The 13,661-nt window shown below is 38.8% G+C and overlaps 1 protein-coding gene across 15 annotated transcripts in view; it reads left to right on the top strand.

The window, feature by feature from the left end:
- Nucleotides 1–13,661, top strand: part of ICA1 (islet cell autoantigen 1) — a 142,048-nt gene that overhangs the window by 90,496 nt on the left and 37,891 nt on the right. For all 15 annotated transcript variants that reach the window (XM_036863386.1, XM_036863383.1, XM_036863393.1 and 12 more), the window contains 2 exons: nt 10,007–10,132; nt 11,353–11,451. In XM_036863386.1, coding sequence (XP_036719281.1) covers nt 10,007–10,132; nt 11,353–11,451 — 225 coding nt within the window. The remainder of the gene's footprint in view (nt 1–10,006; nt 10,133–11,352; nt 11,452–13,661) is intronic.

Below are 13,661 nucleotides of genomic sequence, written 5' to 3'. Positions count from 1 at the left end.
ACTAGCTATCTATTTTACGTTTGGTAGTGTATATATGCCCATGCCACTCTCTCACTTTGTCCCAGCTTACCCTTCCCCTTCCCCATATCCTCAAGTCCATTCTCTAGTAGGTCTGTGTCTTTATTCCCATCTTGCCCCTAGGTTCTTCATGACCTTTTTTTTTTTTCTTAGATTCCATATATATGTGTTAGCATACGGTATTTGTTTTTCTCTTTCTGACTTAGTTCATTCTGTATGACAGACTCTAGGTCCATCCATCTCACTACAGATAACTCAATTTCATTTCTTTTTATGGCTGAGTACTATTCCATTGTATATATGTGGCTCATCTTCTTTATCCATTCATCTGTCGATGGACACTTAGGTTGCTTCCATGTCCTGGCTATTGTAAATAGAGCTGCAATGAACATTTTGGTACATGACTCTTTTTGAATTATGGTTTTCTCAGGGTATATGCCCAGTAGTGGGATTGCTGGGTCGTATGGTAGTTCTATTTTTAGTTTTTTAAGGAACCTCCATACTGTTCTCCATAGTGGCTGTATCAATTTACATTCCCACCAACAGTGCAACAGTTTAAATATAAAGATATAGCTAGATTAAAAGTAAACAGATACATTAATATATGGCCTATAAATCCTAATCAAAAGAACTCTGAAGTGGCCACATTAATATCAGACAAAATAGACTTCAGAACAAGGACTATTAACAGAAATAAATATAATCTTGACTAAATGTGGTTACCCGAGGAAAGGAGGTCAATTTAAAATCAGTCAATGTAATTTACTAGGTGAATAGACCAAAAACAAACCATATGATCATCTCAATGGATCCCAAAAGAGCATTTGATAAAATTCAATATCCATTCCTGATAAAAATTCTCAGCAAAATAGGAGTAGAAGAAAATATCTTCAACTGATAATGGGCATGTATGAAAAACATACAGCTAACATCATACTTAATTGTGAAAGACTAAACACTTCTCCCCTGAGATAAGGAATAAGGCAAGTATGTTTGCTCACATCAAATTCTAGTCAACATTATCCTGTCCAGTTCAATAAGGCAAGAAAAGTAAATAAAGACATACAAACGGAAAGGAAGAAGTTAAACTGTCTGTATTCTCAGACAACATGATATATGTACATAGATCTGTCAACATAGATATATTATAGAGAGGGAAAATCCTGAAAAATCTTTCAGAAAAAGCTTTTAAAACTAATCATTGAATTTAAGAAGGTCACAGGATATCAGATCAAATTACAAAAATTAATCCATATTTCTAGAAATGAACAATTAGAACTTGAAATTTATAAAAACTAGAATAGCATCAAAAATATGAAATACTTTGCAATAAATTTAACAAAACATGTGCAAAATCTGTGCACTAACATCTGAAAAACAAAATGTTAAAAGAATGTTAAAGATCCAATAAATGAAGAGATATACTATGTTCATTGGTCTGAAGATATTGTTAAGATGTCAATTCCCAGTAAATCTGTAGCTTCAGTGCAGTGCTAATCAACATCCTGAAGGCTTTTTTGAAGAAATTGTCAAGCTAGCCCTAAGATATGTGTAGGAATATGAAGAACCTAGAATAACTAAAACAGTTCTGAAAAAAATTGTAGGACTTACACTACCTGACTTAAAGACTCATTATAATGCTACAGTAATCAAGACAGCATGGTATTAGTATAAGGATAAACATATACATCAAAATTATAGAATAGGGAGTCCAGAAAGAGACCCACACATATAATGGCTTGTTGATTTTTGCCAAAAGTGCCAACCAAGGCAATACAATGGGCAGTTGGACAGTTTTTCAACACATGGAACAGTTGGATATCCATATGTGGGGAAAACAAAATCAACCTATACCCATACCTCATACCATACAAAAATTAACTTGAAATGGATTATAGATCTAAATGTAATAACTGAAAATACAAAATTTCTGGAAGAAAAAGCACAGGAAAAAGTCTTTGTGACCTTGAGTTAGGGAATGTTTTGGTAAAAAAGACACAAAAAGAGAAACTAAAGAAAAATTTGGTAAATTAGATGTCATCAAAATTTTAAATGTTTTATCTTCAAAAGGCACTTTTAAGAAAATTAAAGACAAGTTTCAGGCTTAAAGGAAATGTTTTCAAACTTATGTCTGATAATGGATTTATATTATCCATATAGAGAACTCAAAACTCAGTAATAAAAAGACAAACCTAATTTTTAAAAATAGGCAAAAGATTTGAATAAGCACATTACTAAAGATACATAAGTGGCAAATAAGACATAAAAAGAATTTCAACGTCTTTAGTCATTAGAGAAATGCAAATTAAAATTATAATAACTATGACTACACATCCACTAGAATGGATAGAACTTAAAAGACTGAAAATACCAAGTGTTAAAGAGGATATGGAGCAAATGGAATTTGGATTCATTGTTGGTAGGAATGCAAAATAATATAGTTACTTTGGAAAACAGTTTGGCAGTTTCTTATAAAAGTAAATTTACAGTTACTGTATGATCTAGGAATCCTATTCCTAGATATTTGCCCAAGAGGAATTAAAAGCATGTCTACACAAAAACTTATGCTCAGATGTTTTATTCAAAATAGCCTAAAATTGGAAACAACCCAAATGAGTATACAAATTGCACTGTATCCATACAATTAAATACTACTCAGAAATAAGAAAGCACACACTGTAAATACACGTAACAACATTGATCTCCAAGGGGTTATGCTGAGTGAAAGAATCCAGACATAAAAAAAAAAAAACTAGACTACATTGATATGAAACTCTAGAAGAAACTAATCTGTAGTGACAGAAAGCAGATTCGTAGTTGGCAGGGGTTGGGACTTGAGGGAAGGAATTGACTGCAGTGGGAACTTTAAGGAGTGATAGAAATGTTCCATATCATGGTTCTGATGGTAGTTGCATGATTGTATACATTTGTCCAAGAACTCATCGAGTTGTACACCTAAAATTAAATCTTACCTCATAAATAAAGCTGATTAAAAGTAATGAAGCGTTAAGCTGGGGCAAAGTGAGAGAATGGCATGGACTAATGTATACTACCAAATGTAAGAGAGATAGCTAGTGGAAAGCAACCGCATAGCACAGGGAGATCAGCTTGGTGCTTTGTGACCACCTAGAGGGGTGGGATGGGGAGGGTGGGAGGGAGGGAGACGCAAGAGGGAGGGGATATGGGGATATATGTATATGTATAGCTGATTCACTTTGTTATAAAGCAGAAACTAACACACCATTGTAAAGCAATTATACTCCAATAAAAATGTTTTTAAAAAGATTAATGTTTACCCTATTAAAAACTTAATTAAACCTTAAAAAAGAAATAATGATGATGATGGTGGTGGTGATGCTAGTGGTGGTAACAGTGCTGGCATCAGCTTCTAGGCACAGAATGAAACAGATACCCTCTTTGCATATTTTTCCTTTAGAAATCAGGGAATCCACTGACCACCGTGCACCTAAGGGAATTTGATGCACTGGTTTCTTTCCACTTTGTTGAGGAGTCTGAGCTAAAGAGCCTTAGATTTCTGATAGAAGTACTATTCAGGCTATGTGGCTTGGGAGTCTCCCTATGCCTACATCTGAATTGATAAGTCCAGCATAGTCGATTCCTGAAATGGTACCTGCACCTATTGTGCATGTCATAGACTTGGAACACTGTGAGTTACATGGTCAATGGTAGATCAATTACCCTGTGTCCCATGGATTAATGTAAAGAGCATCAATTAGAGAACCAAACACACCTGAGTTTGATTCTAATTTTTATATTATCAGTTAAGTATCTAAGTCGTGATTTCTTCTTCTGTAAAACAGGGATTTCCCCCCTAAAAAATGTATTGCATGTAATAGGTGGTATATGAAATATGGGAGGGGTTCTCTGTTTAAATAAATTTTAGAAACCCTGGAATAATCAAAGTTAAAAAAGGATCCTTATCATAGAACCTTTCATATGAATTTCCAAGAAGGCAAAAGTGAACAGCCTGTATTAGTGCTTGGTTCCGCATAGCAGAAACTTGAATTAATTGAGGCAAAGGGAGAAATCTCATGTGACCATAGGAAGGGCAGCGGGATCCAGGAATTTGAATGCCACTAGGACTCTGTCTCTTCTATGCTTTTCTCTATATATCACCTTTATTCTCTCAGACCAATTTTATTCATACCACAGGAAATTCAAATGCCACGACTTCCTGCCCTTAGTGCAGGAAGTCCCTAGAAAAGGATTGAGACTTATTTTCTGTAGTTGCAAGTTAAAAAATCCTGAGGAAGGGCTCTGATTCGTCCAGCGTGAACCAAGTGCCTTTCCCTGAATCAGGCATCCATGGTGCCTTGTGACTGACTCAACTTGGGTTAAGGTGCTTATCCCTGGACCAGTCAGTAGGAGTGGAGGGGTGGTCTATAAAAGAGCATACCAACAACCCCCATTTAAGCCACATTATTAGAATAAAGAAAAGGAACATTTTTGAAAGCAGGGTGAGGGTTTTGTTAAGGGAAGACCAAAAATAGATAGCTCCTAAAGTCTACACATGGCTGCCCACACACATGCATGTTGCACACCCAGTCACTTATACACACTTCTGTGTGTAACACAATGTCACAATTGCTCCTGCCATCAGTGGATAAGTATAGGATAAATCAGGTCCAGTAAAATGACTCAGCAAGATGTTTGATCATCTGACCCTCTAGAGGTCTTAGTATGTTGGCCTCAGAAAAACAGTCTTCTTTTAATGAAGCCAAATATCTGACCTTCTCTTTTCCAAGTGACTTCAGATAGGCTAGACTTTGTCTTGTGGCACCTTCCTAAAAGTCAAAAGAAGTAATTCGTATATTCTCTGATCTTAAAATTTTTCTCCGAATGCAGGATGCATAGATAGGGGTGAATAGATCAAGTTAATGAGGGAGGAGTATTGAGAACTGGTTGAGAAAGCAAGCCAAGAATCCTGATGTGGTCTGAGGTGTCTACAAGAACTGACAAGAGTAGAATCACCTGGTGGAAAAGGAAAATTAGACAGTGATACTGGGCTTGGGGTGGTCAGATACATAGGAGTCATCCTCTATACTCCCAACATCTAACCCCTCACCAGGTCCAGTCTGTTTTACCTCCTAAATATCTCTCCAATCAGAGCATTCTTTTCCATATCTAGCATCGCTACCCAAGTTTAAAGCTACCATCATCTCTCCCCTTGACTCTAGATCTATCCTCATCTATTCTCATCTCCCTCCAATCCATCCACACACTGCAATGAGTGATCTTTTCAAACTGAAAATAGGGTTCTATCTCTTCCTTGCTTCAAAGACTCCAATGTTTTTCCACTGCTTCTAGGATAAAAACTAAAATCCTGAGCACACCTCCAAGGCCCTGAGATATGCCCCAGCCCACCTCTCTTGCCTCATCTCATACCACCTTTCTGTTTGCTCTCAGCAATCCAGCTGCACTAGTTTTCTGGGGCCTGTCTTATTGCCCTCTACCCCAGGGCCTTTGCACATCCTCCTCCCCCTGCTGGAGCTCTCTCTCCTTGCACAATTAACCATGCTCAGTCCTTCAGAAGAGAGCTTGAGCACCACTTCCCAGAACATCCTCTTGTTCAGATTTCTTGGTAAATCATTCTTATGGAACTGTGTGGCTTTCCTTCTGATCACCTCACTCAGTTTGTAGTTATTTCCTCACTGCTATGAAAATGCCCACTGGACTGTCATCATGAGGCCTCCATTTTGCTCACTGTTATCAGCACGTGGAAGATACTCAGTATATATTTACTAAGTGAATGGATAGAGGGAGAGAGGCAAATCCATCTTCTAGAAGACAGTGTAAAAGTAAGAGTAAGATGGGCGGTGTGGCTTTATTTTACTTTTAAAGGAAAGAAAACACTAGGAAAAAAATGCAAAGCTACTCTCAAATTATTTGGTTTTGTAGTAATATGAAGACTTTTCCCACTGAATGGAGAAGCCAGATTGTACTGAGTACGAATAGCTTTGGCTTCATCATATGTAGTTCAAGTTGGGGCTAAGAGGTAGAATTTCAGGTTAGGACGAGTAAGTACAGAGAAGTGCCCTGTAGTTTTGGCACACAAGACATTACTCCTTTCTCTGGTGAATTGAATTTCTGCAGCCTTGGGAAGGCAGGACCCATGCTAAAGAGGGTCAAATATAAGTGATCATTTCCTAGAGCTTGGAGAATAAGAGAACAAAGCTGGGGCAACAGGAGTAAAATTAAGAAATAAAAAAAGATACATTTATTTGAAGATTTTTTTAGAGAACCTTGAAAACTACAGGAGCTCCTCAAGATGTTTCTGTAATTGAATATAATTTATTTGGGATTGAAAGGAATAATAATCAAAACATTTTTTACTTAAGTGCATCTGGAAGCATATGAAATTGGACTCTTGGTGGTGGCCTGTGCTCGCCTGTGTCCTTGGTGTTTTGTCCTCGGGCTGCAGACTGGAAATGTGTTTTAGAGAACAGACATGGAGCACAAAATATTAAATGAACTTTGCCGTATTCAAAGTGCCCAACAGTGTAACATCCTCCTTGTTTGGCAGGGAAAGGGCTCAACATTTGGCAACTCAGCAGTGCATTAAGTATTTTAATAATCATTGTTGACACACAAAGCATATGGCCTTTCAGAACTCACTGGGTCAAGTGCTGAAGTCGTCTTCTAGGTTTCTAAAATTACTTTACAAAATTCAAACAAAATTAAATTAAGGCACATTTCAATGTATGTTAATTCATGAGCTTTGTGTTATAAGCAAGGGAATTAAGTTTTCTTCTAGGATAAAAGAATATCTGTGTGTAACTGATTATGTTAATGTAAAGGAAAAAGCAAAATTCACATCCCCACAGAAAAGTAATTTGTATTTAATTAGAAAAATCTAGAACCTCCGCATAAGCAGACCAGCTTCATGGCTACCTTGTATTTACTATGTACTCCTGTTCATGCCTTAAGACTCACCTCAGATATCCCACCATCTCAGAAGCCTTCATTGCCCCCTACTTACCGTTTATATCAGTTATGTATATGGCCCCAATCATGCTATGAAATAAGCAACTGTAACACTCAATGGCTTAAAACAATAAGCATTTCTTATTGCTCACAGGTCTGTGGGTTCGCACAGCAATTCTGGTCTCTGCTGGGCTCACCTGTGAGCTGTGGGGAAGGGAGAGGCTCTGCTGACCATGGCTGGCCTCCTTCACATGTCTGGGCATCAGCTTGCCAAAGGCTGATCTGCTGGGACCACTGGGCTCTCCTCCTCATGTCTCTTGCATGAACAAGCCTCAGCACCTCTCCAACTGGCCAGCCCAGGCACATTCTCAGGTTGACCTGGGCATGTTCTCACAGCCGTCTCAGAGAAGGGAGGGAGAAAGTGTAAGCATGCTAGCATTTTTTTCCCCAAGCTTCCAGTTTCATCACATTTGGCCCATTGACCAAAGCAAGTCACATACCAAGCCCAGTGTCAGAGTGGGAGGAGACTACAAAGTTACAGGGCTAAGGGTGTGTATACTAGAAAGCCTGTAGTTGGGGTTTTAATGCCATTGATCAACACGCCTGCCCATGCCACCCCCAGCATTAATCATTCCCTTGTCTGTGCTACCTCTGTCTTCACTCTTAGTTCTGCTGTTTTACTTTTCCCATTGTATAATAATATAGTTGCTAACTTATCTGTCTTCTCTAAAAGACTAGGGGGTCCTTGTGCCTCTGTGCATTCATTCTTAAGTGTTTATTGACCGCCTACTATGTGTCTCATTCCTTTACAGACCTCCCAGCGCCGAGCACTGGTCCTGACACATAATAGGCGCTCACGCTCACTAAGCATGTGTTGAATGAATGCATACATGAAAGCTCACACGTGTATTTATCTCCTTCCTCTTCAGGAGGAAAGGGTAAAGACAGAGGCCTCTCAGGATCCCAGTTGAGGAGTTCTTCCTGGCTCGAGCAACTGGTGAACCAGTGGGGACCTGCAGTGAAACTCTCAGCTGCTTAAACTTCTTGCCCTCCACACTCTTCCACTTCTCCCTTCAGGAACTTGGGTTTTCTCTTTTGTATCATGCCTATTCCTCTCAAAGGCAGGCAGAAAATCACTGATACTCAACACATCCTAACTCTTTTTATAGTCCTTACGCCCCAGTAGCTTTCCCTAGAGTCTCTCCACTCCACAGTGAGGAATGATCGAGTTCTGGGATTTATTTAAGCTCATGGTGTGCTTTGAGAGGAGCTGGATGGCTTCATTTGCTGGTTTTCCAAGCTCTGTAGGCTTAGGAATACAGAGGAATTCTTAGGAAATGCTTTACACAGCTACAGAAACAAGACCCTATTCATATAGGGTATTAATTCTGTCGATATGGTATTAAATGTACTGCCTGATTATTTTCCAATTCCACAGAAGCCTACAGGAAAACTTGTGCTTCTGGGTAGAATCATAATTGTGAGCTTCTTGATTTTGCAATGGTTAGTGGAAGTCGTTTGGGGCAGCAGAAGAGCGTGGCTTTGGAGTCAGGCAGGCTAATCTAGAATGCCAGCCCTGCCTGTCAGTTACTTCCCCTGCTGAAGCCTCTGACCCTCAGCCATCAGAGGGCAATAACAGAGGCTAACAGAGAATACAGCTGGCGTGTGATGAGTGAATTGTATTAATTGTTCACTTGTGTCGATTGTATAATATTAATTTTGAATTATATCTATTGCTGAATTGTTTTGATTGTTAAATTGTTACAGGTGATAACAATTGTGTCAGTTGCTACTATTACTGTATAATACCCTATGATTTTAAAAGCTGTGAATATAAATTATTAGTGGTAAAATTAATATATTTTAAATCAAATAATCTTCATGTTTATTTTTATTAAACAATAAAACTATCACTTTTAAGACTACTTTAAAGGTTCTACTTTAAAATGGTACTCAGGTACTTTACCTTTAGAAATGGTCTGGAAATTTTCTTGATTCAGTCACCAAATATATATTCAGCACCTGCTTTGTACCAGGTCGCCAGGTGCCTATCATATAATGGTGATCAAGGTAGACATTGTCCTCGAGTCCCCGGAGATACCCACCAGAGGTATCCTGTGATGAAAGAGCTACCATTAATGAGTCAGCATTATTCCCAACTCCCAGTTACCTACCTGGTAACTACAACTGCATGAATTATCTGAGATAAATTAATATGTGACTACCTTTCCCTGGTTAAAATAGGATATAGTGATGCTTCAGGTTAGAGGAAGGGGAAATTTTGATTCCACTATTTTTAATGTAGCTGTATTAAATTTTAAAACTTTCTGTATTATTATCAAATAATATGTAGAATAACATTTCTGAATCTTCCTGACCTTCCCTCAAACCCTGAATTACTGCACGGCTTAGGGATGGTTGGAGGATTGCTGGTGTACATATGCAATAATAAAAAGTTGAAAGTTTGTCAATGGGGATAGTTTTTTAGGCTGTGTCACAATTTCCTAGATTGGATCTCGGAACAGAAAAAAAGGACATTAGTGGAAAAGCTGGTGAAATCTGAATAACATCTGTTGTTTAGTTAATAGGATTGTATCAGTGTTAATTTCATGTTTTTAACAGATGTACCATGTTATGTAAGATGTTAACATTAGGGGAAGGAGAGTGAAGAGTATATGGGGAAGTCAGCTTCAAAGAACCGTAGGAAAACAGTAAGGCAAATATTATCCCCTTACCACCCTGCGTGTTTCCAGACTTCTCCCCACTATGGTCAGTTTGTGAATGCCTTGAGAGGAGAGGAGTTCTACCACTCGACTGAGAAAAATACTAGGATGGTAAGTCTGCTGTAAAATCATGATATACAGTACTGTCATTTAGGTCCTTTGGAAGTAAAGAATGGATATTGTGGCATCTTCTCACTTGCCTGGAATTTTCAGAGGTGTTTTCTTACATGAAAGAGTTAATCCCGCTATTGGTGTTTTCTTACTGACAAATTTTGACCAAATAGTTTGAGTGGTTCAGAGATTCTCTTTTACTTTCATAGGTGCAAACACAAGTCCGCCTTGCCAAAAAAAGCTTTGACAAATTGAAGATGGATGTGTGTCAAAAAGTGGATCTTCTGGGAGCGAGCAGATGCAATCTCTTGTCTCATATGCTAGCAACATACCAGGTAACAAAGTGATGTTTGTTGCAGCGGACCAAGAATGTTGCAAGGTTTAGATAACAGAAAAATGGTGTTTGAACCCAAAATATGGTTTGGGCATAATGAAGTTCAGATAGCCTTTCTCATAATTTACTTCCCACATCTCTCTTTTTTAGCATCCTACAGTTAATCAAACCGAATGTCAGCTATTCCCTGTATATACACTGTAGTTCCCCACTTCCCTGCATCTATTTAGGTGGTTCCCCCTGCCTGCGTGCTCTCCCTCTCCACTTGTGCCTTTCCAAATTCCACTCTGAGGTACCAGACAGAGTGTCCCCTCCTTCAGTAAGCCTCCTCTGAACTCCCTTAGCATTGTTGCTGTGATTCTCACGGCATGGTCACTTCCTCATCAGGTTGCCATAATTTAATGAACTTGCTTTTGTCTCCTCGTTGCCTCTCAGTTCCTTCAGAACGGCACTCGCATCCATCAACAGTACTATTGAGCACCAACTGAGGGTGGGAGGCAAACTCTGGATGTTGTAAAGAATATACAGTGGATAAAACCAGATTTCCTGTCCTCAAGGAACTTAAAATTTAGAAAGGAAGTCAGAGACAGTAACGTCTGACTGTATTTTCTCTACCTCAAGGGCAGAACAGGGTGTGCTAAGTGAAATGAGATCTACAAAATCCAATGGAGGCTTGAAGAGGGTGAAATGGAATCAGCTGAGGGAATCACAGAAGTCCACTGTTAATGACTAGCCCTGGGTTTTGGAGGATGGATCAGATGGGACAAGTACAAAGAGAATGGAGAGGAGAATGTCCCAGGTGGCAGAGCAGCATGAGCTGTTGGGGGACAGGGAGCCATTAAGTTTGGCAGAAATACAGGGTGTAAGTAGGGGCATAGTAGGAAACAAGGCTGCAGGGATAAGTCAAAATCGTGTTTTAGAAAACCTTGAGGGAGACTTCCCTGGTGGTCCAGTGGTTAAGGCTCTGCGCTCCCAATGCAGGGGGCCCAGGTTCGATCCCTGGTCAGTGGAACTAGATCCCACATGCCGCAACTAAGAGTTCACGTGCCGCAACTAAGAGTTCGCATGCCGCAACTAAGACCCAGCGCAACCAAATAAATAAATAAATATTTTTAAAAAACCAAACAAACCTTGAAAGGCACAGATGGGCACACTTCTCTAGGATCCCTGATTAGATCTGGGCATTTAAAATGCTAATAGCTTTACTGTCTTTCTTTACAGACCACTCTGCTCCATTTTTGGGAGAAAACTTCTCACACTATGGCAGCCATCCATGAGAGCTTCAAAGGTTATCAGCCATATGAATTCACTACGTTAAAGGTATGAAAGCTAGAGAGGCCATTAGAAAATCTTATAAAAAGTAAAGATTTGTTTCTATCACCAGCAATGTCTGTTGAAGCAAGCATCATTATTATAACAGACTCTAAATGTCAAAGAGAGAATTATGCCCCCTTTTACCACATCAGTATTCAATACAACAATAAGCCACAGCCATCCAAAAACACAGGTTGAACCTTGGTACTTGTTACTGGGAGATGAATTGTGGTGAACTTGAGCCTAATGATTGGCCCTGCTCCTTTAAAATACTTGTTTGACGTTGCTAAAGAGAAAGTTGTGCAAGTCTAGTATACTTTATTACTTTTTACTTATTAAATTAAAATATACTCACTTAAGAAGGCATTTTCCTTTCTTCCCTTACTTCTAACAAATATCATTTTATTCTGTGAGTACCATCCCATATAGAATATGACTTTTTCCTCACACTTCAGTCATATTTTCTAATTGAAGAAGCAACATTAAACTCAATGATTTCTCAACCCAAAAGGAATACATGCAAAATGTCAGGTTCTCAGTATTACAGCTGAAGGTGGAATCATTTTGCTCTGTAATGGTTGCTGAGGGTGAATACATATCGAGATACGGAAGTGATTTGGGTTCTAAAAGGATTTTCAGAATGGTGACAGAACACTGGGTGCTTTGTTGCCAGGTCGTATCTTTGAAAGGAAAAGACCAGGAAAGAACTAGTTAAACTTCACCTTGAAATTACCTTCCTTGTAATTTTTCAGGCAGTTTGTAAGTAGGTCTCATCACTTTGCTTGACAAAACATTAAGAAGATTTTTCTTTTTTCTTTTGCCCTAAAACAACTCTTTGATTTTGAGATGTTTATAATGTCACTGCATCTACAAAAGTACTAAGACAGAAACACTTTAAGACCATGGCCCTTTAATTGGAGGTCCCAAGAGGAACGCAAGACAGTCCACTCACCTTGTGATGTACCTGACCTGACCCCAGACAGATCCCCTGGCCATCGAGTTTGTTTTTCCTGATCCCCTCGTCAGCTGGTCACTTACTCTTTCATTGGTGCTTGCTGACATGCGGCATAGTAATAAACACAGTTGAACTATAAGTACTTGAGGGGACGGACCTTTTATTTATTGTGCATCATCCTTGGTCCAGCCAGATGTTCTGCACACAGCGAACCCGCAGCCTTCCTTATCACACTGGCTATGTTACAGCTGTTGGTAAGGACTGCGAGCCTTCTCTGTGATTTACTGCTGCTTTCGGCGCCTTAGGAAGCAGCTATCCCGACCAAGGCAGATTGATTAAAATTATTATAACTCACACTACTCACATTTCTTACACAGGCCTGAGCAGAATCCCATGGATTAATCTTTGGTAAGGCAGCAAGTTTTAGGTTTTAGGGCATAAATGTGTGTCAGAGTTTATATTATAATAAATACAAAGGTTATCAGTCATTTGAAAGACAACTGTACATAACACAAGTTGGCCAGATGGAAGATGAGATAATGCCTATCTCAGATACAGTTTTAAAGAGGTTCAGATTTGAGTTAATTGCATATAAAGTACAATATAAAATCATGAAATTGAAGTTGTGCCACAAGCATAGAAGAATCCTATGTGTATCCCTGGCCTTCTGTGCTGAGGAAAATATGACTCCTTAAATTTTGCTGTGATATTTTTCCTGCAGAGAGGACCAAGCTGATTATGCTAGAGGATTTCTGGGCAGAGAATTTAGTGAAAGTTTGATGGCAGTGCTTCAGATATAATTCCAAATATTTGGGGCAGATGATTACCCATTGCCTTTTACATCCCCCAAGCCTTCCTTAAATTATGGTTTAACTAACAGTTTATAGTTCAATTGTAATATAAATTCGGTAGGAGTCATACATCTGTTAAGGTGTAATAAGATTATAATAATGTTAAGAATGTTAAGTGTCCAAAAGTCAACCAAATAAACTATGCTTTTATTATCTCTTTAGAATGCTATTCATCTAGGCTTTCAATGATGACATGTTATATTAGAATCTGAAGCTAGTAGCTAATTACTTTCTTTATATGGACTCAAACCCGTGTCATAGAACAGTTATTACCCGGCCCATTACTGCACAGATGGAGGCACGTTGCATATCATATTGTATGCCACAAACTATGAGAATGAAAACCATGAATACCTTATGTATCACAGTCAAGCATGGACTATAAACTTACTTACCAACCCTCTTGCACT

The sequence above is a fragment of the Balaenoptera musculus genome, chromosome 9 (assembly GCF_009873245.2).
Source record: "Balaenoptera musculus isolate JJ_BM4_2016_0621 chromosome 9, mBalMus1.pri.v3, whole genome shotgun sequence".
Taxonomy (NCBI): Eukaryota; Metazoa; Chordata; class Mammalia; order Artiodactyla; family Balaenopteridae; genus Balaenoptera; species Balaenoptera musculus.
The sequence above is the reverse complement of the archived record's forward strand: the minus strand, read 5'-3'. Positions and strand labels throughout refer to the sequence as shown.